Below are 27,583 nucleotides of genomic sequence, written 5' to 3' on the forward strand. Positions count from 1 at the left end.
GAGCCATGCTGCTCTGTCATTTTTTGTTTCAGATCTAGCATCTGCATAGGTAGCTTGGGTGGCTCCAAGTATGCACACAAGAGGAACACAAGAGAAGTAGATGGTGGGACTTTGCGGAGATCTAGGAAGGGGCTGGCTGTAAAGCAAATAATAGAGCTGGGAGACAAGTGGACTGTGGCAGTTCTTCACAGCAGGAGGCAGGGCGGCAGGTGTGGGTATGTGGACCACAAAGTCAGAAGAATGCTGGTATTTATATGACCAATTGAAAACCATAATTAAAGAGTAATTTTCAATGGTTCACTGTCACACTGGAAAAATGCATCAAGTGAGGTTTAGTAAGTGGAAGTCCAGGGTTCAGTACTATCCAACATTTTCATTAATGACACGGATGATCAATTAGAAAATACACTGATTAAATTTGCAGAAGATATGAAGCTGGAAGAGACTGCAAGCACTTTGGTGGACAGGGCTGGAATTCAAAAGGTTTCGACAACTTTGAGAAATTAAATAAATAGGATAGAATGCAGTAACAAATGAAACGTTAGTGTTTGGGGACACCAGCCTGGTGCCAACACAGAGGGGGAGAAATACTGCTCTTAAGTAGAAGTAATCAACCACACAAAAGAGGGTTTTAAGGGTTATAGCAGATCACAATCTGAACAGGATCAGTAATGTTATGCTGTTGTAAAAAGCCAAAGTTACACTGGGATGCATAAACAGGAGTGTCATATGTAAGGCATATTAAGTCGTTCTTCCACTCTACTCAGCACTGAGGTAACCTCTGCTGGAAAACTGCCCAGAAAGATGGGAACTAATTTGGCAGAACCTGCATAACAGCACTAAAAAGAATCAGTGGTCTAGAAAACATTACCTACATGGGAAGATTGAAAAACCCGGGTTTGTTTAGGTTTCAGCAGTTTGAGGGGATCCATAACAGCCTTCAAATGCATAAAAGATGAAGTTTAGAAAACTTTCTCCATGTCCACTAGGGATGGGGCAAGCAGCAATAGCTTAAACTGCAACAAGAAGTTAAGCTAGAACTAGGAAATTTTCTAACTGTAAAGTGAAGTACTGGAATACAGATTACCTATGGAGGTCAAATAATCTCCATCACTGGAGGTTAAAAGCAGTTTAAACCAACATCAATCAGGAATGGTTCAGGGATAGGGGGATGGATCAGATGACCTCTCAAGGTCATTTCCAGATGTATAGTCTGTGATCATTCATTGTGTACTAGCTTTTAGGAGCAGACCCCAAATTAGGGGTCTAATAGCACCCCCAAATAGGCTGGGTGCTATACAAGCCTAGAACAAAAAGATAACCCTTGCTCCTAAGAGCCGATTACACTATATGGAAGTGTAAACAACGGTAACACAATGTGTAGATGAGACTAACAGGGTTCAATATTAAACCCTAAGGATGTCAATGCTTTTCAAAGATCACCACTTTTACTTCACCAATGATGCTTGCTTTGAAGCCCCAAGATCAGGCTACTGATAATAATGGATTGGATAATTAAAGCAGGCAAACAAGGCTGATCACATGTTACTTCTGGAGACAGGTTGGGATATTCTGTTCATCTTTGCTGAATGTTCAGGTTTTAGCAACCTTGTGGTACTGGGAAAGGACACAGACATTGTCTTTCAATAGATACACATGCATGTTCAACAGTTGGAATATCTTTTTACCTCCTCCCCAGTGTCTTAAGGTGAATAACCTAAGGCTAGGAATCAGCACCAAGTTGTTTTGGGTTTTTCCCCCCAAAATGGATGAATATACGTTTGAACATTCAGCTGCCTAGAATACAGTACTTACTTTGGCAGTAAGCATTTCCACAGGTTCAGAAATACTAAAACATCAACACTATTTTACACTCCAACCACTGACTCCACATTCAATTCAGCACTGATTTCAAAGCCCCACATCTGGCTTTTAAAGGCTCTAAATGGCTGGGGCACCCCTATCTGACATATTTTCAGCCATGTTTTTATTGGTTTTTCTAGCTGCCCTACTGCCAATAAGGCATAGGCTCTTTGTTGGGGGTGCCTTTACACAATAGCAAAAAGCAATTATATACACACCATAGTAAAATGACTCATCTGCTACAACAACCAACTACCCCATAACTTAAATGCCATTAATAACTACAAGCCTAATTGGGAGAACAGCTCAATGGGTGAATGCGAGGTGATATGATATGAATGAGAACTGAACTCCAAAAGAAAATCCTAACCCAGAAATATCAGAAGCTACAGATGCCAAAACACTACAAATTAAACTTTCAAATGACAGTCACCTGCATATAACTAATACTGTGGCTGTAGACTTAGTTTAAAAAAAAAAAAAAAAAAAAGGAACTCTTTTCCCACCACACCTTTCCAGCAAACAGATTTGGTGCAGCTGTAGTTTGTAAAGGCAATGGGTAACACCTGTGTTAGGAGAGAGGGCATTTCTCACGCACATCCAAAACGGTGCCTCTTTTTGAAGCAGTCTTCAATGAAATATTTCTTTATGCTCCTCTCCTCAGATCCTTTTGTGACACCTCTGGCAAATAAAACGGTATTGTTGGAACTCACAGAAAGTAAAAGACAAGAGAGACATTTGTTGCTTTGAAGAAGACTGAGAACAGAATAAAAAAAACAAAAAACAAAAACACAGAGGTTTTCAGGCAAGCACCTCTAGGCATATACACGACAGTGAGTCTGTGCATGTGCGAGCAAGGGTCCCTCTCTTTTGGGGTCAACTTTTTCCCTTCCATAGTCAGCCAGTTATTTCATTTCCCTTGATGGGCTTGGGTACAATACTTTACACTAGCTGCCCCCTGTCTTATTGCAAGGGATCTTTTCTAGGCTTCTTGGAGTCTCGACAAACACCTTCTCTCATTTAGGAATAACATCATGACCTCTCTTCCTTCTTGTAAAGAAGGTGCTGCAGACTTTACTGATCTTTAAGCAACAAGTAAGGTTGATGTTAAATGCCAAGTAGCACAGCTGTGGGGGTTGGGAAGCAGGGGGAGTGCGAGGAGCAGAGCAGGGGATGGACAGGAGAAAAGAATGAAAAAAAAAAAAAAAAAATCAAGTGTCCAGACAGTAAAGAGTGATGCCTGAGGCTATCAAGCCTGCATTGTAGGGTTTTTGTTTTTCATTCTTACAAGGAGAATATAAAAAGGTTTGGGGCAATACTGTACAGCCCCCATGGATCTTTAGATGAAACACGCTTCCCATGACAAAGCCCAAATGCAGCCAATGAATTGGCAAAGCACCAACCACTACAGAGCCACCAGATCAGTGTTTCACCATCTTCAAGTGCTAGTTACATGGCTACTTGGCTCTTGCAATCATAGCCTCACTGCTAAACCTTTGTGTCTGACAGGGCTCCATTAACTTTGAGGAGACTTTGCATGGCTGTAAGGGTCCACCAACGTAAATCTATGAATACACGTCATGAATAGAGTTAGAATCAGCAGTTTCTATACACGAGATATTAAAAACAGTTCTGTCAACCTAGCTGCAAGATGTATACATTTTTCAAAAAGAACAACAACATGATATAATGTTGTTCAAGTTACTGTTCAATTTTTTTGGGGTCCCTACTCTTCACAAAGCTGCTGGTAGCCCTTGCCTGGCAAGGCATAAGACCATATTTCAAAGTGCACATCATCCACCACTGGGGGAAAATGCTCAGAAGTGTTCAGTGCCAAAAATACTGAGTTCTTTCGAAGAACTGTTCACTTGTTTGGATATGGATTCATAGATTGTAAGGGGCTGGAAAGGACCTCACAAGATAATTGGGTGCAGCCCCCCTACAGTAGGCAGGAAAAATAACTGGGGCCAGGTGACCCCAGCAAGGTGACCGTCCAGTCTCCTCTTGAAGATTTCCAGGATTGCACCACCTCTGAAAGGAGCTTATTCCTCAGTCTAGACAGCTTAACTGTGAAGAATTTTTTCCTAGTGTTTATCCTGGAATGGTCTTTCAGGAGTTTGTGGCCATTACTGCTCATTTTCCCCAGTGGTGTCCTGGTAAATGAACAGTGGTTCACCGAGCCCTTTATGTCTTCCCCTGATGTAGCAGAAAACTGCTACCAAGTCCCCCCTCAGCCTTCTCTTTTTTAGGCTGAAGAGACCCAAGTCCCTCAGCCTTTCCTTGCATGGCTTACCTTGCAAGTCTCTGATCATATGGGTGGCTCTTCTTTGGACTCTCAAGCTTTTCCACGTCCTTGATGAAGTGTGGTGCCCAGAACTGGATGCAGTACTCCAGCTGTGGTCTCACCCATGCTAAGTAAAGTGGAAGAATCACTTCCTTGGTTTCGCTGGAGATGCATCGGTTGATGCATACCAGAGTATTGTCTGCCCTGCTGGCTACAGCATTGCACTGATGGCTCATGTTCATACTGTGATCTATTACTACCCCCAGGTCCCTTTCAGTTGTGGTGCTAGTCAGTTTGGCATCACAAAGCATGTTGGGGATTGTTCAGGAAATAAAGTATATTTTGTACAGAGGTGTAGCATAGAAAAAAATGCACCTGAGGCCTTCTACCTCCAACCTCACTCACCTCTCCCAACTCACTTGCAAGCGCAGAAACACAGGCAATCAGAGCTGCATGGTGTTATGGGAGTGCAACGTGTTCTACGGATCACAGTTCTCTAGAGTGGCACTGAAATTTGCTGCTGCTGTGGGGGGAATCTTTCACACGATTTTTGGTGTTGAAATCCATATCCGGAGGCCAAAAAAGAATAAATACTGGTTTTGGTGGCAACCCCCGCCCCCCACAAACTACGGGGTCCGTTCTTCCCAGCACCAGCAAAGTCAATTGCTGCTCTATAAAACCATGATTCCCAGATAGCCGTGAGTTCTATGACACGAAATACACTTGTTTTTATTTATTAAAAGAGCATTCAGATTGCAACATTTGGAAATGCTAGAATTCAGGTTTCCTATGCACTTAGAATTTAGCCCTCATGCATATGCATTATAATACTATCTTTAATTTTATGATCACGTTCAATTTTGGTCCACAGCATCTTATTTAATGCCAAGGATGTAGAAATAACCAGGATAAATTGTTTTCACCTTTCCTTTGCCTTTTTACAGTTAGCTAAATAGAACTATGGCTAAACAGAACTAGATTCTGCAGATCCATTTTTGTTGGTTTTTTGTTTTTGTTTTTAATTCTTTGAATTATGGTACTGCCTTGAGAGTCCTAAATGAGACCAGGTCCCCAGGGTGCTAGGTGTTACACAAACTCACTGCAAAAGACAATACCTGCTCCAAACTCTGATAATATAAGTAGATGAGACAAAGGGTAGATGAAAGGAAGAAGCTTTAGACACATTTTACAAATGGGGAACAAAGAGAGGAATTCACTCATTCAGGGTCCCCAGGGAATCTGTGGTAGAGCTGAGAAATGAACACAAAGCTTAGTCTAGTGCCGTAACTGTCAGACCATTCTTGTAATTTTATAAGCTGATTTTTATTTTGTTCATAAGACAACTTACTTTGTGCCAGATCTTGCAGTCCCTTAAAACCCAGGTGACTAATCCTTTGAAGACAATGAAATTACATGCGTGAACAAGTGTTTGAAGGATTGGGCTCTATGCTATCTAGAAGTCTGTAAGAGAGACAGTGTAAAAGAAAGAAAAGCCTGGACAATTCATTTTACTTTTAAAACTATGTCCTATGTGCATTTTCCATTAAGAGTACTCAGGCACCCACCTGTGGCTGTCTATGAAAAACTCAAAACTGCTAAGCAGTGCAGCTTAAGTGAGCCATTTCTAGAGAATACAACTCATTTGCAGTCTTGTTTTGGGTATGTGTGTGTATGCATGTTTTCTGAATTGCCTGGCTGCGGATAACAAACACATAGGCACCCTTCAAAACTGAAGCTGTTAACAGAACCAAAGAAAAGAAAATGTACTAGTTTGCATTCACTTACCAAACAAAAAGCTGCCCAAAGCAATTAGTGCCCCCTGCACATGCGCAACAATACTGTTACAGTTGCTTAGGAACCAATTGGAAAAGCAGGCTGGAGAGGAAAAGGGACTCAAATACAGCACATGAATGGAGTAACTTGGCACTAACATGGGCATCAATTTGCCTTTGCTCAAGGAGCTTGTTTGAACAGTGCCTTCTTTCCTTTGCCTTTCATATTTCTTTTCCTTAGCCAGTCAGCCCTACCTAGGTAGCACAATTTTTTTATACATTATTTGACAACTCTCCTAAAACTCCAGGCCAGTCTTTAAAAAAAAAAAAAAAAAAAAAAAAAAAATGTATAGTGACAGATAGCAGACTTGATAGCAAGCTGCTGGTAGAGCATAGGATGGAATCAGCACACAGCTGCCAACCTTCATAATTTTGGTGCTAATCTCAGGTTATTTTGTAATTTTCTTTAAGGCCTCAGCTTTGGGAATCCTGTGATTCTCAGCTTTTATGAAAAAAGGAAGGGGGTAGAATTTCCACCGTCTTCACAGTTATGCAGGAAAGCTTGAAGGCATGACCTGAGCACATCCTGGAACTTCAAAAGCTAGAAAAGGAAAAACCCAACATTTTTTTTAAACTCATATTTAAGGAAATTGCATGATTTCTAAATGACTGGCATTTGCAGTGTTGTCACCTCAGAACAAGGGAGAATTTTCTGCAGTATGAGGACATTTGGTTTCTGGGGAGCTCTGGGTAGGAAAGGAGTGAGGGCACAGATGCCGGTGTTTGGCCCAAGGAGTGATTTTGCACTTAAGGCAAGGGGAAGGTGGAAAGGTCTCAGTGGGGCTGGCAGGTAGTACTATATAAATGTATTTGGTTTGGGAAAGAAGAGAGGCAAAGAAAGCAGGCAGCCAAGGGAACTTACAGATAAGTAAGTGCACTATGTTCAGCCAGTAGGGTGGTGCAAGCTATGAAAAGGTGGTGCAGAGGCAGGAAATAAATTGGAGGTCAAAATATTGGTGAGGCCAGGTCCTGGTTACCCTTGTGACATCGCTGTAACACAACTGTGGACATGAGAAACACTGGTAAACTGGTGAAGTGACCTGCTTGTCTAATATTTGCTAGCTTGGGCCCAATCTCTGATTTTAGAGAGAAGCAGGTTTTGGGAGAGTTTGGGTAATACCTTTTATTGGACCAACTATATAGCTGGGTGAGCTGTTAGACAAACTTTTGGGAATCAAGTGCCCTTCATCAGGGCATAGCTAACCTTCTAGCTAACCTTATTTTCACAGTAAAGTCAGTCAAATCAGCCTTTAAATTACTCTGTTCTAAAAATCTTTCCCTTTCCAGAAAAATCAGTGTATGAAAGGGATATATTCCAATTCTTTCCTGCTGTATTACCTGGTCACAATTTTCTTTTGCACAGACAACATACCCAAAGTTTGGTCCAGATGATTTTGACTGCGTACAACAGATTAATGTGAAATCAGATTGTTGAAAGAGCCCAGATCAGGTGCCTAAATAAAAGCAATGGATTTTTTTTTTTAAGCAGCAATCTCTATTTCTGGCCAGATTTTTGAGAGATCAGCATCCAATGTACCAAGCTTTCTTGCAAATCTGACCCTAAATTACTAATGCAGCTCAGTAGAGCTCACATTATGGAGAGATCATCCAGCATAAAGCAAAAGAAAGGCCAATGAAGCGAAGATGAAAGATAATACCTTGATGGATGTACGTCAGTGGTGCCAAGAGAATTTCTGGAAGTGTTCTAAACTGCATATTTTAATATCTTCACCTAGCATATATCTTAAAGATTTCCACAAAGACTCAAGTCCATTTTTCTCCAATGGCAGCATAGCCATAACACAGTAAGCTCACAACCCTGCAAAGATTTTCACATATGCTTAATTTTATGCGCTGTGCAGAGTCCCATGCACTTTATACTATGGGTGAACTTAAACATGTGCATAAGTCAACAGTTAAAAATTCCAAAGGTATCTAAAGTGGTTGATATAGCCAAGCCTATTCTATGGAACTTCTCATTTAAATCTGTTTTCTGGGATTAGAAAGGTTATACCTTAGTTGGTCCACAAAGCAAATTAAACTTTGCAAAGGTAAAGTAGCTTTTCCTGAAAACTGTCTGCAATCACAAAAGAACCATTTTCAATAATTCTAAAATATATACACACAGAGATACATAGCAGCCAAAGCCAGTTGCCCAGCCCTTAACTAGTTAGGACTACTCACTTGTCTAAGACAAAGCCATTCACATGGGCAAGTACTGGCAAGAGCAGGACTTGATTAACTGAGTTTACCTAATTAGAAAGAGAAAACCCTTACAAAAGAATACCCCACTCAGAACGAGTAGTAGATCTCCATCAAAACACTTGCAGAGCAAGTTGCTACTCATGAGCTTTACTGCAGAGGGGACTAATTAGCTCCTCAGTAAATCACAGAATCAATGAGTCGGAAGGGACCTAGACAGATCATCTAGTCCAACCCCCTGCCATGGGCAGGAAGGAGCACTGGGGGTGGGAGGGGTCATAAAGTGTCACAATACATATGCCTTGGTATTACAGCATAGTAAATTAACTTCACTGTAGGACAGTACTGTTGGGTACAGTACTAGCCTATGGCGGAGTAATTTAGTGCACTGAAACACGTGTACACTGTCACAAAGGCTGGCTGCGGCATGAGGGTACTGAAGTATGGGGGCTGCCTGCCAGGTAGCTCTGCACTGTAGCACCCTCATGCCCCAGCCAGCCCTTCTGCCACCACCCAGGGCATTTATTGCATCACACCAACAGCATGTGTAGATGCACTCACAGCATGACTATGCATGGCAGACTAACAAACTCATTTTTTCCTGATTCAATCAATCAGTGTTTCTCTAGGTAATTCATCAAATTTACAACATCAAGTTTTCAAGAGTTGTCCCAAGTCTTAAAAAACATAAGTGAAGATACAGATAGCTGAACAACTATGAGGGGCTGCAGTTGGTTCAATAAAAGGTACCAGTCACAAAAATCCTAGCCCATAAAGGTCTTACATTTTTACTTCTTGACCCCCTCATTTCAGGAGAAGAGAAATAAACCTTTCACCACATTAAACCTGAGTAAGTAATATTAGAATAAATCAAGGGGTAGCCCCAGGTTACTGACAAGACAGACAATAATATTTCTACAGCTCCCTCTTATGATCAGGGGTATTAAAACATATTTTGAGACATTTTGGTAAATAAATGAGTGACCCAATAAGATTTTTTTTTTTTTTGGTACAAAGCTTGGAACAAGTTTTAAACTAGACACAATAAAAAAAACAGACAGATCTTTAAGCAGTGCAAATTGTCACCGCTCCAGGGAAGTCAGAGCTGTGACAATTTACACTGCCTGTAGGTGTTTATGTTTAAAGACGAATAAGGCTATTATATCACCAATTAGTATTAAAGGGCTACTGAAAGAAACAGAATTATGTAATTTAGAAAGAGCCTTGATAAGTTTTAATGTAAAAGTATGGGGGGGGGCACGAAGAGAGAGAAGGAGAACGAAGACAGAGGAATCAACTATAAAATTGCAAGAGACATCCAATATGATGGACCAGTTTTCATTTTGCTACTTCTGGCTTCAAGCCTTTGTTAAACTATACACAGTTGTACAGTTCAATCCAACTGCCTCCCAAGAGAAGCTGTAGAATGGAAATACCATTTAGGAGCTTGTAACTTTGTGAGTCCACCCTTATAAAAGCTAAAACAGCAAACAGTTGTTCTGTATTGTTGAGCAGGATGTAAGGAGACTGCCAAGCACAGCCCACTAGCCCGCTAATTAAGTGAACTGATTGTGTTTGTTTTGGAGCCGTTTGCCAACAAAGGAATGTGTCATGCTGATTAGTGAGGGAAGGGTATGTAATATATGTGTAGTCAAAGCCAGATGAGTGCATAATCCAGGTATTCACTCTGTTTGCTCAAGGACTGACAGAAATGAATGCTGTGCAAATAACCTGACCAAAGAGAAACTCCAGCCCTTTAAGAGAAGTCCCTCATGCTTCTCTCTTTTCTCTCAGGCACATCCATCCACAACAAAGGCTAACCTGCTTGAATTTCGACTCAGGACAGCTCCAAAAATGACAGAGAGAACAAGAGACTTTCCTCTGTCTCAGCTGCTGGACAGACTATTTTATGCCATCAGATAGTTGAAGTCTAGCTGGGAACCTCCCAATCAAACCAATCCCCAGAAAAGCAAGAGCTCTCATTTAGGAAGGAGAAAGGTTGGGGCAAAACAGCTCAACATATCAATCAGGACTCAAGAACACCCTTTGCTTTCCAGCCATTCAACAGCGAGATGAGCATAGGAGCTTCTGAATAGAGAACAAATAACTTTTGCCCTGCAGCGCAAATCACTTTGTAACTGGGTTTCTATACTAAATTTTATAAAAAGAAACTAACATAATATGAAGGTCTGAAGTTTGGCCTGGGTTACACAGACACAATCCCACTGATTTTACTGACAATGCACTGGAGCAGCTGGGAGTAGAGTCTGGTCCTTCAGGACACTCATTACCACATTTTCAGCCTGACCCGCGCTACTGACAATGCCTGTGGAAAAACTGGCCACGCCCTCATTTTCAAACAATTCAGCTGGCCAAATCAGTAAACCCAGCTATGAGCTCTAAATTAGCTGGATAGCATCAGACCTGGAAAGAAAATTAGGCCTTCATTTTAAAGTGGCTATTCTCTTCTTCACCACAGAGTTGCAGCTAGAGCACTCAAAGTGTCTAGAGCTTGTTAGGTACTATGAGCTATATCATATCTATGTAGATGAATCCCCTAGCAACATATCTAAGGTACATTTAAGTGCACAGCAACAGATGATTTAGGAGGCATGTAGAATAGAATATATAGAACCTCATATTTTTATTTATTTATATATATATATATTAGCTATAGCTATGTCTTCACAGCTATAGCTACAGCTAGCTAGCTATATATAAAAAATATGAGGTTCTGTATATTCTATTCTACATGCCTCCTAAATCATCTGTTGCTGTGCACTTAAATGTACCTTAAATATGTTGCTATATATAGATAGCATATAGCACTTAGCACCTCATATTAAGTCTATCCCTGGGGTATCTGAGTGGCTGGGTCAGAGATCATCATCAGATGAAGGAATCCTGGCTCTCTCAGATTTTAAAAAATTCCCAATTTTCAGGTTTAAAAAAGTAACCCCAAATCCACATTTTTCCATGATTAAAACAAAACACACACACAGGCACGCACAAAACATTAGCGGTGTTTCATTTTAATCACAGAAAAATGTGGATTTCGGGTTACTTTTTTCAATCCCAAAATTGGGGATTTTTTAAAGTCAGAGAAAACCAGGATCCCTGGCATGTGTACTAGAGAGAGACACACACAAAAAAACCTTGAACTCTTTCCCCTGGGCTTATTGGCTATATGTACTGCTGGAGCCAAAATGGCTAACTCAAATTCTCTTGTTCTATCATTTCTCTCTGCTTGCTTGAAGAGTAGGGCAGAAGTATGAAATTAAATGGTCTAATTAGTTTCACATTGCTACTCTGCTCCAGACTGGATAGGGGAAAAGGGACTGTTGGTCATGCAATCAGGCAACTAATGAGGAAAGGAAATGGAGAGGCTGTGCCCAGGGAAAAAAGCAAGATTTAGCAATGATGCTAGCAAAAGGGCTGAACAGTGAAAAATAAAAGGAGAGAACTGTCATTGCCCTTTCTCCATGACTAATTAAAAGTGATATAGAAGAAAGCTTCCTTTGGCCTAGTATCGGCAATTATTTTGCATTAGTTGCGTTGTGGAACTTGAAACAAAAATAATTCTTGACCTCTGATTTGTGCACAAATAGAAGAGAAGCATTTCCATGTGATCATCAACAGACCAGTGGCAAACACTTCATGTTTCAGGAAGGTTTTAATAAAAACTACTGTAGAGTGTATAGTCTCTTATTTCAATTGCCAGGTTAGGGATAATATATCCCCCAACACTTTTGTGGTCAACCAAAAATTTAATACGCAAATCCAGCACATACTTCAGCTCAGCATTGCTATCCAAATATTTTACTTGTACTCATTAGGCTTTTTGGGATAACTTAAAAGGTCCTGTATAGTCATCTTAGACTTTCTCTTTTCTATGTGTTCTTTCTTGCACACCATTTATAGAACTCAACTGTACACCTTGTTTAATTTATGTCCAGTGTTTTGTCTCTACAGTTCTTGGAATCTGAAGTCAGAGAAGGAATGTGCAAATAGTTTTTAAAAGACATGTCAGACTTGAAATCCCCCAAAGGCTGGCCTTGGCCACTCCTGGCACAGAAATCTTTGTCAGCTCAAGAGTCTCAGATTCTTATATTTAGCAAGCAGATCCAGATCACCTCTGGAGTAGGTTCTCCTTCCTTTCTTGGCTTCAATCCTGCTACTTTATTCTCAGTACAATGAGAATAAAATGACAGCCTAACTGAAAATGCCAGATTGTGTGTAGGTGTGTGCACACGTGTGTAAAAGATGGCTGCTGGAGGTGCTTTCTTTCTGGTGGGTAAAAAAACCCGGAGTCATTATCTTCTGTGGTTATCAGTGGGGAGAGGGTGGGGCGGGAGTAGGAACACTGCTCCAGTCTCCTGGTCCAGTTTCACTTTGGGTTATTGCATTCTGCATTCTTCTGTTTTAACTGGACACACTGTTCTTCCTCACTTCCTGTCCTTAACCTTACTTAATTAATTGATAAATAGCTGCTGCATTCCAGTAAGGAACAGCTTTGCATGCATCTAAAGTAAGTGTGTAAAAGTCAGAATTAGGTCCTACATACATGCCTCTACACACAGTAGATTATCAGTCATATCTAATATTGAAGGTACAATATATTGCAGGAACAGTGAAATCAGAGTGAAGTCAGACCCAGTCATACAGAAAGCACCTTTGGTTCTGGGCCTTGTGCAAACTCAGAAATGCTCATTTGGATGTGCTCATGTTGGCAGGCAGCCCCGATGGCTTTCATCTTCTGGAACGTGGGTGACAGGACCTACAAGGCTTTAAAAAATGCCTGACTGTAGGTCTGTGGCTTTTTTAATCTAGTCAAATGGGGAAGTGGCCCTCTCCATTTATCTTCATACGTCACCGCCTCAGGAACATACTCCTCCTGCCCACCCCACCCATGCCCTCTGTCCCTTTGTCCCCCTGCCTTCTACCCCTGCTGTTGGAAAGGAATGTCGTTTGACCTGAATTTAAGAGGATAAAATTCATAACTAAAACCTATAAACAGCAATATACTGTACCTGCTTGTGGACATATCCTCAAAGGGGTAAAGGATCTCCCCGTTGTTGCAAATCTCACAGATAAAGCCCTTCTGGCTACAAAGGCTGCAGTTGTACACATGAGAAGTAGCAAACTTGATAACCTTCCCCAAGAAAGGAGCCAGCTTTCCTTCAATAACCTGCAAGAAGACGACAACATTCACAACCCATAACATAGCAGGACTCCTTGAAACAATGAAAGATTTGAAAGCTTCCATTAATTTAAGGAAATAATAATGTATAGCACATTAAAATAATCTGAGTACAATTCCCCAACAGCTGAAAATCACAAATAAGATTAATGGATAATGAACAGACAGTGACCAATAAACAGAGAACTTGTGTGATCATTTTCTTTTGAACATACATTGCAAAGTTCTTACTGAGTGGTGAATAATTTTAAACACTCCAGTGTTCAACCACCAAGGCAGGATAGGGTAAGAGAGTTTAAATCTTTCACATAAATACAAATGTAGAATGATCCAGCACATTTATGAAAACTGCCTTATTTTCGCTCTCTAACCAATATGCCAATTATGTTTCAAAATGAAAATCACATTTGTAACGTATGTAGCCGTGCACCAAAACTTATTCTTTCTGATAAAATGAGTTTCTAGTTTTAAGGCAGGTTTTATTTTACAATGATGTCCATTAAAATAATCTATTCATTCATTTCCACAATGAGATGAAATTTTGAAATCCAATAAAGGAAACTACACTTTTCCCTTCAGGAACCAGCTCTCAAATCAAAAAGTCTCCCACCACTCCACTATCAGACTATTGTCAGAAGCGATTTGCACTCCCTCTATTGGTGTGAAAAAACATGTAGTGTAGATTAAGTTGCTAGCCACAACATTCATCTAGATTTCTGACTCAGTAACAATGTCTCAATGAGGGTGCTATTCATGCAAAATACTTCTTATTCAGACAAAACTTCCATTGACTTTAAGGAATTCTGCTGGTGTAAAGAATAATGAACACAGAATAAGTCCCTAAGTATGTATTCTTTCTTTCTGCTCTTCCTGTGGTCTGAATGGTAGCTTGAAAGTTTATCAACAGAAATTTCTTGGGGTTTGATAGTGACCTACAGTTAATGAGAATGTAATAACAACTGTTCAAAGGACTGTGCCAAAGACATACCCCAAAGAGATGGAGTCAGACTTTAATAAGTGCATAAATGGGCAGGTTTGGTTCACCTGGAGTTTCAACATATTTCTCCCCATCGGTTTTGTGCTATGAGTTTCACTAGCCATTTTGGGTGGGTACAAGTGCAACACAGAAAGTGCAGGTCAAAGCCAAGCTGCTGGTCAATACAAATTTCAAGAGAATTTTTCAGCTACATTTAGCATAAATAGAAGTTTTCTTTTTAAAGTAACATCCTCTTCCATTTCCCAGTTGACATCACCATCCCAGGGAGTATGCAATTGGGAAAGGAAGTTCCTGAGTAGTGATAGTATGCAGTACTGAAACATGTCCTCTCCTTGCCTGGAGCTCTGCACTGCTGAGAGCATCTGCGACAACAGGAAGCAGCAGTGTTATTGCTAGTATTACAGAGAAGACATCTGCTCCTGGTAGAGGAAAAATGATGTTTCTATTGCATCCTGGCATAGGAAGATTCCCATATACTAGAACATAAACAATTCAGAGATGTCACTGCATGTAACAGAAAATTCTGCATCAATTCAGTTAAGCCTGTTTTTAATATTAACCCCTTCCTTGCGCCCACATAGCCACTCACTTAACAGTGCCCTTTTTAACAGAAGTCAGGAAACAGTGGTACACGTGAGCCTAGAGCCGTAGCTTGCTGCTGGAAATCATATATCCTCCTCATGGATGAAGACGACAAGCATACTCATCTCCCCAATACAAAATACTTTCAGGTCTAGGGATGAAAAGGATCTTGCCATTACCCCATATTCACATGGCAAGTGTGAACAAAGACATTTTATTACTCCACAGTTTGTCATCCTGTGTTTGGCTTTTGTATACTGTATAAATGTAGGTCAAAGGATCCAGTGCACCAAGGCCATTAACTAGCTGGAAATTTGGGCATGGGGCAGAGGGGATAGGGACGGAGAAGAGATGGAGGAGGTGGGGAGGAGGGCATGGTATAAATGCAGTCACAGGCTCAGCATCCAAACCCATCCCTGGATAATTTTCACCATTTTAGCTCTTTTGGCCCCACTATGCCAGGCAGGCCAAAGGAACTCAGATCAAAATACCAATCCACCCTATATCCACTCCACAAAGGCAGTGTGTTTAGGTTTTAAATCAGTACCAGTGTCAAGGTCAGCAGTCCTTCAAAACTTCTCCTTCTGATATAAGACTAATCTGAACTGTATTATTTTAATTCTGTATGTGTGATGAACTAGGATCTGGATAAAATAAAAGACAGTTTTCTGACTAAGATAAACTTACACTAGACAGAACACTTAGAGGTGAGTAACATCTGAATTTTATTTATGCATTACTGATTATTTATATTCTAGTACAGTCTTCTGGCCCTACTGAGTTCATGGCCACAGTGTTAGGTGCTATACAAGCACAATAATAAAATGCCTCTCTAAAGAGATTACAGCTTAAATAGACAAGACTGGCAAAGGGTGGGAAATAAGGAAGTATTATTATGCCCAGCACATGGAGGCAAAGAGAAAGTAAATCACACTGAACCTGTGACAGAATTGCTAAACACGCATCTTTTGAATCTCTGTTTATAACCACATATGTACGCCATTATATTTTCAAAAATATATGTAAAAGGTCATGCTATGGTGTGAGGAATTAATTTTAATGGCAGACCAAGTCTGTCAAGATTTGCACCGCCTCCCCGACATAAGCTAGATGGCCAGAAAGATTGCGGGGGGGGGGGGGGGGGGGGGGGAGAATGCATTTACGTGTCCATTTTCCATGATTTTTTTTCCTTGTAATGGCAGAGCATTGGGTTGATGTGCTATTCTGGAGTATACAAATGCTACCGCAGACACATACGGAAGTTCTCATCTTCAAAAGAAACATGCACAGCAATTTAGAATGCAAATTACAGGCCATTTTACCGTGTATTAGGACAAGAACAAAATGCAACATCAAACTAATGGTGATGCATTGCTATTTTTAGTATCTGCAAATTCCATATCATTTTACTTTAACAGAGACTTCAGGCACCATTACTGATCAGCAAATAGGACTTCTTGCAAATTTTCATTATAATGCTTGTGCCTCATGAGAATGCAAACTTGATCTCTATATTTCTCCCTTCCAAGCAGGAGAGTTGATTTTTAATTACTGGCCACAGAGAATAGTTTCAGTGGAATGCTCCTCTAGCAGGTATTTTGTGGCTTAGGGAGAAGCACAGAACCGGTAATCAAGAATGAAAAATCCCTTCCTTCCGAGCACTCTTTTGAAACGGAGTGGGCCCGGAGTGCTGGTTATTATACATCCCAGCCACAGGAAGAGAGAATCCCAGGGTGACAGTACTATGAGAAGACAATGAAATCAGAAGCTGAGCTTCACGGGAACACAGATAAGAAGACAGGATGCTCATTTGTTTTAATGAACCTAACACATTAACAACCAGGTGAGCGCAGTATATTTCCCTTTCAGTCCAATGGAAACTGGGGTTCTCAGGCCTGAGGAGCCAAAAGTGTGTAAGGTTGCTATGCAATTTTTTCTAGCTAAGAGAGCCTGCTTGTTCCCCCGCCCCCTCCAAGAATGAGAAGACCACAGTGGCTAAAGAATATCTAGTTCTAGGTTTAATTACTAGTAACTACTACTGCAGTGAAACTTTCCCAGGACACTGCAGTGGCAAGGAAGGGCTATTCTCTGAGCAGCACATCAGGGTAGCTTCCACGACTTCTGAAACGATCATTCTTGTTTTACTTGCATCCTTGGACATTAAAATTATGTTTAAAAAAAACAGGTCAAGTGCGCCTGGATATTACTCATGTGTGGTACATTGTCATATTCAACAGCTGCAGCCAACAATGGGCTACAGCAGGGATGCTCAACCTCTGGCCTGCAAGCCAGATGTGGCCCTCAGAGCCATCACATCTGGCCCGTGGGGCTCCCCAGCATTTGGGAAATCAGGTGGTGGGGAAGCAGCGACAATTAATACTGCCACCCTGTCCTCTTGACAGATTCCCAACCCCAGGTGGCTGGTCGGGCTTGGGTCACACTCCACGCCCCTGTATCTGAAGCAAGGCTGGGCCACGCCACCTTGCCTCACCCACAGGGCTAGGCTGAAGCCAGGCCATGCCTCATAGGGCTGGGCCACAACCCCTTCACCCCACAGGGCTGGGTTATATCGACTTCCCCTGCAGAGTTGGTTGGGGCTGGGGGTGGGGCATTCCTCCCCAACCCCTGAGCTGTGCCCGATTGAGGCTGGTTCACACATCCTCCCCCTGCTCCCAAAAGGTAGATTAGGGTGAGGCCATGCCCCCTCTGCCATCCCCCATGGGGCCAGGTTACATCCCCTTTCCCTTTCCCTGAGGGTACCCCCCTATGCATGGAAGGATGGTGCCTGTCATGCTTGTCCCAGGTGCTGGATCAGGACCACCAGCCAGATCTAGCCCAGGCAATGCCCATATGGCCCATCAGGGAAAAAGGTTGAGCACCACTGGTGTACAGGATTGCAAAAAAGGCACTCATCACCTATTTCAGTTCTCCTTTTGTAAGCTCCTTTGTCCACCTACAACATGTACACACTTTGAAAGGGAAAGCACAAATATTGGGAGAAAAGGGCTGGGGGAAAACGGGATGCACAGCAATACCAGCATGCCATACATAGCAGTGGCAGCTCCAGCATGGGGCACGCTGTGGGGGCTGGAGCTGCTGCTGTATGCTGCAGGTCAGAGCCAGAGCAGATGCCACTGCCATCACATGCTGCAAGGTCAGAGCTAGTGCTGCAGCTGCCCCACTGCATGCTTCAGGGCGCAGTTGGAGCTGCTGCTGTTATTTCCTCATGCCCCAGGCTGGATACCTCAAGGAGCCACACAGTACAGATCCAACCCAGGCCACAAAGTGAGTTCATACCCACAAGTTAAGGGAATTGTATGTGTGTTCTGGATAAATACATAAGTAGCACACTGAAATTGATTTAGATGACCATTTAAACACCCAAGCCATAGAGGAAAAGTAAGGAAATCATGAAGACATAATTCAAACCCTTGTCTTCCCTCTGTGCCAGGAGTGGGAAAAACATGGCTCACAGGCTGTATCCAGCCCACCAACTGATCCTTTATGGCCCACTGGCCACCGACAGGAGCCTGAGGAGGGAAGATACCACCCCCACACCCAGCTTCCTGTAAGAGTTGTGGCTGCGCAGTCCTGGCACCGCAGTTGCTGGCAGCCAGCCCCACATGGGATGGGGTGCGATGCACCTCAGAGTAGTTGTTGCACCTGCCTGCGGCGGTGAGCCCCTACCATCGCGGCACCATTAGGAGGCGAGTCCATGCTAGCTGCTGGGGTAGGCTCAGCCCAGGGCGGCCATCTCTGACTTCCTCGGTGCAGCATAATGGCAGGGGCTCATCACAGCAGGCAGGTGGGCAGCATGACTACTCAGGGCTCTGCACTGTGCCCCATCCCATGTGGGCTGAGCTGCTGGTGGCTGCGGTGCCAGGACTGTGCAGAGCCAACAGGAAGCCAGGTGGGGCAGGTGTGTGTGTGTGTGTGGGGGGGGGGCAGAGGGGTCTGTGCGCCGAGTAGCATGGCCCAGCCCTAGCTGCGGCAGAGCGGAGCAGTGTGGGACACAGCTCTCCCTCCTCAGGCTCCCAGCTGGCTGGGATCAACTGGCATCTCTCTGTCCCCCTCCTGCCCTAAACAGCTTGCTAAAACTTGTAAGCAGCCCCCAACCCATATACTTGCCCAACCCTGCTCTATACTCTCCTCCTGTGGGTGCTGTTCACTACATTAGGTAGCAGCCTGAAAACGTATCTTAATGGGTGAACAAGCTTTGTAAAAACAGGACAGGATTATCAGGAGACCTGTTGCTTGCTAGTAGAGAAACAGATGCATGCATAAGCTGCGAGCTTCTTAGAAGCAAGTAAAGACTGGACACAGAATAGGTGGCACCTGTCTTGATTCCACCAAAAAATACTCAAGATGAAAGGCAGGCAAATCTACTGTGCCAACTGAACTCCCTTTGGACACAATCAAATGAATGTCATCATGGATAGCAATGGGCAATTGTTTAAAAAAGTGTCACTGCTTATTAGTCTGATTACTGGCCCTTAATGATTTCCCAACTCTTCTGTAGCTGGAATTAGTTGGGTTCTAGTTACCAAGTCTTGTTCTTTTAAAAGCATACTATTGATAAATATTACAGGGCCCAGCTCCGCCGAATATTTTAGTTCATAGTAACTCAAATTCTCACTCTAAGGAAAACAGAAAATTACTGCTCAAGAGTCTCCTAGTCACACTGGTGATAAGTTGCTTATGTCGCAGTCCTATTGGAGTCAATAGTGTTACCTGGATGAGTAAGTGCCTACCAGCATGAGGGAAGCTTGCACAATCTTGCCCCAAGCGACTACAACACAGTACAGGCAGTAATGCAATACTCATTTTTAATATTAAAAATTAACCCAGGGACTGGGGTGGCTTAGGGAAACTGTAGCAGATCTTTTCACTTCAAGGTCACTAGTTTAAATCTAGACAGAGATCAAAAGTCAGTCACCATTAGCATTAGATGACTGCTTGATATTCTGTGAAAAACAAGTCGCAAGGCTGAGTCCAGTTCTTTGCTGATTATGTTGTTTATTCTGATTTGAACATCTCGCCGTCTCAACAAAGTGGCCAAAAATTGACTGGACTGGGCGGAGACAGACCTATCCTCCAAATCAGATTGTTTCAATCAAAAGACAGAAACTGGGAGTGTGAGGAAAAAACAAAAAAAAGAAGCAAACAAACTCCAGGAACATGCCAACCACAAAATAAAACAAAAACGCAACAGCAAAACTAAGACACTTTCACAGCTTCATCAGTGCCTCAATGCCCTTCTACACCCCTCCACACCAGCAGCTTCCAAACTGTGGGTTGCAACCCCCAATGGTATTGTAACATCAGCAGATGGGGTCACAGGGGCGGGGGGCTGCACGTTGGGAGTGAGGGGCCATGCTGAGGAAATGGGGTCATGCTGAGGAAAAGGTTGGGAAGCACTGCCCTCCACAAACCTGTCCAGAACAACTGAAATGCCTGATCCTTGTATGAAACCCACTTACGTTTCTCTTTTAAACTCTGTCAAACACTTCATGAACTTTTCAATTGTCAGAGAAAACTATTTGGGTATCTATACTTTCCCTAGACTTCTGTGAGTTTTTGGGGTTGGTGGCAGGAAGTTGGTTGCAATGTTAATCAAGAAACAATATTTAAATAACAGGTTGTTCCAACTTTCACAGAGTGCCTGTGTGGCTTGTCTTTGGGAGACTTATAATTTCTTTTGCATTCCTTATGGAACTTCGACTTTGTAAAGTGCAGCGGATGGTTGGGAGCATGGAGGACATAAATTCCATGAGCTGTATAAAGACTGTCAAGCCCTTTGGTAAATGGTATAAAGTTTGCAGGATACTGCTAGAGAATTCAGATATCCCTGTTTCCAAGGTGAGTAACTCCAAAAAGCAAAAAAGTCACAACTTTGGAAAACAGTCACCTTGCATTAAATCATATTTGGATTCTTGAACTGAACTCTTTTGAGCTTACTGGACAAAATTGCTTCTTGAGTTATGAAGCAACAAAAAAACTAAATAAAAGAAAATCTAAGAATTAAGAACTTTTGTTTTAAAACCAGAGACATCTAAGAGTGAGAAAATAAGGAGCAAAAGCAGTATTTTAAAGGGAACCTTACAATCTGAACTATGGGAAGAACTGCTTCATCTGCCTATATGCTCAACGTGTGCTAATTACATGCCATTATGATGCGCTAGATAATAATTCTCATGTCTAGAGAATGTAATATCCCTACTTCATCGTAACACTGATCAGAAAATATACTCTGCCCACGGGATTTGGAACATGCCCAACTTTTCTGAACTCTTACTACTAGATGTTTAGCCTCCTGACCTACCAGAAGCACACAAGCAGGGTCAAGGTCAGCACCCTCATAACTAGTGATTGAACTATTGCTAAGCAGCCCAACCATTAGGGTTAAGTATTTCTGTTAAAGAGGTAAAAACACCATAAAACTCAGATACTATCATTGCCATTGCAAGACAGTTTAAATTTGCCAAATGGCTCTGTGACCCCACCCTTGTAAATCAGCTTGTTAATCATTATCCAAAGAGAGGTGATAAAGTTGTTTTATAAGCCAACACTAAGGCAGTAATGTTAACTACTTATGGAGGGGCTGGCGTATTTCCCTGAAGATAACATTTATTAGGAAGCACTCAGTTTAGGAACACTGGTTTGCCTAGTTACTCCATGCTGGAGTACTGGACAATCTGTTCCACTTGTCTCTCAAGTCTGATTTACAGTCAGACAAGCGAGGGCTGGAAGGAATAGGTTAAATGGTATAAAATCTCTAGAACACCTTGAACTACAGGTTCAAATATCAGTAGGTGTTGTCCCAGCTCTTCCTCCAATTTAAGATTATTTAACAAGGTCAACAATACTGTGCTGTAAAAACTTATGCAATATGAGAGAGGGAGAGCCAGAGAAAAAAAATTAAGAGATGCACTGAAAAGCAGAAGTGGTGTTAATGTAAAAAAAATGCTCACCTCAACTGGTGTGCCTCATGTAATGCTTCACTGAAAATACACTAGCTCAAGGGTGGGCAAAACATGGTTCGCCGGCTGGATCTGGCCCGCCAAGGCATTTTGTCCAGCCCACAATGGGTCCTTTGGCTCCTCCAAATCCAGGCGATTGGTATGGCCAGTCCCTCTGCCCCCAGGCATGCAGCAGGGCTGGGGCAGTGGCCAGACTCAGTTTCCCAGTAGCCCCAGTAGAGGCTCCTTCTTGATGCCGCTGTTGGACTTGGCTCTGCTGCTTGGACACCCTGGCCCACCCACCCTGCACACTCTTTTGGAGGTAGGACCTGAATGGGCAAGGCACATAGCCAGGCAGCTGGGATGGGGCCGCAGGTGGGGGGAAAGCCACATCCAAGAGTGGGATGGGCAGGTGAGGCTAGGGGTTGGGAATGCAGGGCGGTACAGTGTGGAGCTGGGGTCCAGGGCAAAGCTGTTATCTGCTGCCCGCACGTCCCTGTGATGGGCGCTAGTTCTGTGGGCAGGGGCATGCAGGTCATGGCTCTGCCCCAGGCCTGTGCTGTCACTACCTCAAGATCCTGGACCCAGCTGTGCCCACCCATCCCACTTCTGGACATAGCTTCCCATCTGCCTGCCTGCATACCCTGCCTGCAGGGATCCCAGCCGATCTCCATGGAGACCCTGGGATCACCGGGTGGTAACAGTGCAGGACCAGGGCCTGGGACAGAGCCACAATCCACTCTCTGCATCACACTGGTTCTCCTGGCAGGGGGACGTGGAGAGTGGATCGCGGCTCTGTCCCAGCCCTGTGCTGTCACCACCCCCCACAATCCCAGTCCTAGCCCTGGCCCCACCTGCCTATCCCACTCCTGGATCCTGCTCCCTGCCTGGCCATGGCCCCATCTCAACTGCTTGGCCATGCACAGGGGCCATTTAGGGAGTTTTGGTAAACTGTGGTGCTGGTAGGGGGAAACACGGTACTGACCCAGCCCATGACAGCTCACTAAAACTCCCTAAGTGGACCTCCAGCCAAAATAATTGCCCACCCGTGCCCTAGCTATTGGGGATCACCGCGGGGAGGGGCTCTTGGAAGAAATGAACCTTTAGGTGGGGTCCAAGTGAGCAGATGCAACAGACCTTCCTTCAGTTGTCTAAATCAGCAGTTTTTGGCTGGTGGGCTGGATGGGCAGTGCCTAGGCCATCCATAGGCTGGATGCAGCTGGTGGTCTTCATCCAGTATGGGGTGGTCACAGCAGGGCCCCATCTGGCCACTCAAAGGGGCGCAAGGGGCAGCCTGGCTCCAACCTGGCCCCTGCAGGGGCAGATGGGAGGGGGCATGGCTTTTCCCACAGGAGAAAGGTGGTGTGACCCAGTCCCAACCTTGTCCCATGGGGGAAGGGACTTGACCCAACCCCAGAGGGGGGAAGAGGGTATGGCCCAGCCCCATCCAGCTGTGAGGGCAGAGGGAGGGAGCGTGACCTGGCCCCAACCTGTTCACAGGGCTTGAGGTTTGGGCATTTGGTAGCATAGGTTGGTGTCTGCGTTTATGATCACTGCTGGCCCCCTACAAAAATTCCCAGTCTGTGGGGACCTCTGTGGGCTGGATACCTATGGCTCTGTGGCCACATTTGGCCCAGAGATTCATTCCTGGTCTAAATCAGTAGAAATGATCTTTACTAGCTCCTCTGGACATTTCCCTCATCTTGCTGGAATCTCCAACACCCAATGGACATTCAGCCTTCACCTACAAGTGCTCGTGTGAATCCCAGCTTTGCCAAGACACCAGAAAAGTAAAGACACTGTTTTTTAGATTGAACAGGGTGGAAGGTTAACAGCAGAACCTATTCAGTTCCACTTCCAGGCAAATCAGCTTGGATTCATCCCTCTGCCCATGAATCTAGGCTGTTGCCAGAGGAGGAGTAAAGACTGATCTGCCCTCACCTCTACAGCAGTTGGATACCAGAGTTTTTAAAGAGCTATTTAGAGTGTAATCTGTTTCAGAAAGTATTTTTTGTGCATTGTTTTCATCTTTGTGCTATATCTGTGCAAGCGATCTGTATTGCCTACCTTGGATAGCTTTAGAAGACCTGGGTGAGAAAAGGATGAGAAGAGTGAAAGCTTGATTCAAAACCACCACGGACTTCACCAAGGCTAGGCTATTATCCCAACATTTTAAAGCCACAGATTTGGAATTAACATGTTAAATTTTCTTTAGCTGACAACGCAAGCTACAGAAAAGAAATATACTAGAGGAGGAAAATGAGTATATTCTCAACTAATGAAGTACTAACCACTAGATCCAAAAAACAGATAAAAAGTCACTGTATAAGTGGGCAGATGGAGGGGATGGGAGTGAGATGAGGAAATGGAGGGGATGGGAGTGAGATGAGGTAGGTTATCAATAATAATTTTTCCTGAGGCTTTTATTTTAGAGCAAACACTTAATGTCACTAATTCTAGTTGATATTTTAATACAGAATTAATCTGTAATGTAAATGAAGGGAAGTGGGGTGGGGTGGGGAAGAATCATCTTTTGTTTAAGGCACTAGAGTGAACTTTAAAAATCTGGGTTTGGCGCTCTGGTTTGGCTCTCACCAGACTTACTGAGTGCGGACAGAAGTGCAGCTCCCAGCTGCAATTCAGAATGATTTTTGCAACGCGCTCTGAATTACAACATTACCACAGACCAGACAAGTTCACTGTTGGTTCCAGGGGGATGAGAATCTAGCTGTGGGTTGGGGGCCCGCAGCCAGGTTCACATAGCAATGGCCACTCTGCCAGTGCTCCCTGTTTTCAGAATGGGAGGGGAGAAAGGCAGAAGAAGGAGCTTGTTCCTGGGGCTCCCCAGCTGGTGCTGAAGGGTGGGTGGGTGAATTGGAGCCTCCCCCACGGCAAGGAGGGCTGCAATACACCAGCCCCATCCTCCGGGGAGGGCTGAAAAACTCCCAGACTGGTCCTCCTCTGCTCCCTTTTTTCCTTCCCATTCTGAAAGTGATGACAGGCTGGGAGCTCTGCAGATACAAGTTAGAAAATGGGGTGTCTTTTGTAACATCTTTATCTGATACCTCATGCATCAAGGGGTCAGATTTTCACCCCACTGCCCTTTTTTGAAGTTGCCTGCAGCTGTGTACTTGTATTTGGTCACAGCTGTGTTGATCACTGCTGTGTGGCCAGAGCAGGTGAAAATTGTCACTTCTGTCTGCGTCCATTGCATCATCTTGGTCAAGTCACTTGCTCTCTTTTTACCTTGATTCCCAAGCAATTCTTCATGTTGGATCACATTTTTCAACCCTTTACTTGCATATCTAAATTGTACGCTGTTTTGGGCAGGGACTGTCCCTTAACAGGCTGGTGTGGTCCACACTAATAAACAAAAAAGGATGAACCGTAGTAACAGTGCTGTCACAGGCTGCATCTGAACAAAAGGTAACGTGGCAGCAGCTTCCAGCAGACTTGTCAAAATGAAAAAGGTGCCTAGATAATAAGTGAGATTTTAAAATTTAGCCCAATAAACAACTATCTTGGGTATCTATTGTGATTTGACACTAGCTAGGTACAACTTTCTACATCTAGTAAGTGCAGCATGCTGCATGGAGACTGGAAGCCAGAAATCTTAGAAACTACAGCCATACATTCATACAAACCCAGTTTAGCCTATGCTGCACCACCATGATCTTCTACTGCATTAATTCATAACAGAGTTGTAGCTAAGAACATCCCAAGAGGAAATTTAGTAAAACACACTGGAAGAATTAAAAAGGAAGAGTTATTAATTCTTTGACAGGCAAGACACATTTCTTTATAGGCAAATACTTTATACTATAATACTTCTTTATAGGCATGTACTTGGTAATCCTTTCAGGCCATCTTGTACAGTGTGTTTTTCCAGTAGAAGGAGATAGCGGTACCCTGAAATTCAGGTAAATCAGCCCATACGTTTTGCGAAGAGTGGGAAAAGAATACCAAAAACACACAAGGCAGAACAACTGTTTCTCTGTAAATTGCAAGCACATGATACATGGGAAGAGATAGGAGAACAAAGGCACCCAAGAAGCCTGGAAGCACATCCAAGCAATGCTGTGAATATTGGAGCTGTGCTCGGAGCTTAAGCTGATATGAGTAAGCAGCCGCCAGAAAGCTTCAGTACAAACAATGTGGCTTGAAACTGGTGGTGCTCTCTCCACACTGAGTTCCACAACACGACTTCCGTGCAAAAGCTTCTCGCTTCATACTCAGAGATTTCAGTCTCCCTGCCTTTCTTCTTCTCCCCAAGAGTTGAAGGTTTCATCTACCAGCCCTACCTCCTATATCTGCCGCACCCTCGTGTTCTCCTAATCATGCTGTAGGATGAATTACAGGTTGCCTTAAGAAGCAGGTATTCAAACTAAGGTCAAAGGCCGCATTAGTCAAACAAGACATAAAGAGTAGAGAGTGCCAGGAATTTGGATGGTTTAGAACACAGAACAATTTCCCTAATGTAAAAATACATGTGGGTATGCGTGTGCACGCACACACACGCCCTTCGTGTCCCCGAGAGAGAGAGAGAGCGCGAGCCCTGTTAGTTTGAACATAAGCAGGAGACTCTACAGTTGGTCCATAAGGTGCCATGCTGCACTTTCTGTCTTTCTTTACCACACAGAGCCAAGGGCCTAATGCTGAGAAATGTAGGAACGTGAACTGGTATCTATCATCATTCCCATGCCCCAGTTGACATGCTGCCTGTCCAGCAGAGGAATCAATCAACTGCTCTGTTGCACAGGCAGCTTGTTATCTGGGGAATTATTCTGAGTTTTCAGTAAGAGGCCCTTAGCTTTGTGTGGCAAACAAGGACATAACATACAAGTTTGCACAAGGCTCAGCAGTGATCACGGTACAGCATAACTTCCTAGAAAGGAGCGGAAAGAAGATTCAAGCAATAAGAGAGCTACTTGGGGATTCAGGCCTCCCCAGTCCAATTCAGCTCTGCCTTCCTCCTCTAAGTAACCTTGGGAAAAATCACTCCAAGTTTCATTTTCCCAGGTCTTAAAACAAGGATAATAGCACTCCATACCTTTTTCGGGTGCTGGGAAAACATACATTGAAAGACTGACAGATGGGGTCAGTTTAAAGTTTCCTTCATTGCATCTACTTTTGGTTATTTGTTTTACAGAACAGAGATTTAAACCAAGACTTGGCATAAGTAGGTTGGCAAATATGCACACTATGATGATGCAAGAGTTCTCAAACTTTTTCATCACATAGAGCATATACTACTGCACATTTTCATGGGCTACCTCTCCTTCAGATTCACAACTGCAAAGCATTTGGGGCCAACTATAGTAACTGTTTATGCTAAAAAAATAATGTTACGGAAAATAACATTTTCTAGCCGTCTTCACAGGATTTTGCAGGTAGAAAGGAGGAACCAGCACCAGATGTCTAGTCAAGCCTCCTTTCAGCATAGTTTGAAGCTCTAAATGCACTTGAACAACCGACATCGTTTCTACCTTACAAAAGGAAGTCTGATGAGACTACAAGCTGCTACCTACCTGCTGGCTACCTAGTAGGACTGCACAAAGCTTCAGTAGCTGATTTGATTTGGAGGAGATTTGGCCCGATTCAGGGACTGAATTTCCAAAACTGAACTGAATCAAAAGACCAATTAAAAGCTCCGAATCTATTCAG

General features: G+C 43.3%; 1 protein-coding gene across 3 annotated transcripts in view; it reads right to left on the reverse strand.

The window, feature by feature from the left end:
• Positions 1-27,583, reverse strand: part of PLEKHM3 (pleckstrin homology domain containing M3) — a 128,987-nt gene that overhangs the window by 7,549 nt on the left and 93,855 nt on the right. For all 3 annotated transcript variants that reach the window (XM_090044853.1, XM_090044852.1, XM_090044854.1), the window contains one exon: positions 13,212-13,369. In XM_090044853.1, the coding sequence (XP_089900979.1) occupies positions 13,212-13,369 (158 nt within the window). The remainder of the gene's footprint in view (positions 1-13,211; positions 13,370-27,583) is intronic.

Source organism: Crocodylus siamensis, chromosome 4, assembly GCF_052110815.1.
Source record: "Crocodylus siamensis isolate JL-2025a chromosome 4, ASM5211081v1, whole genome shotgun sequence".
Lineage (NCBI taxonomy): Eukaryota > Metazoa > Chordata > Crocodylia > Crocodylidae > Crocodylus > Crocodylus siamensis.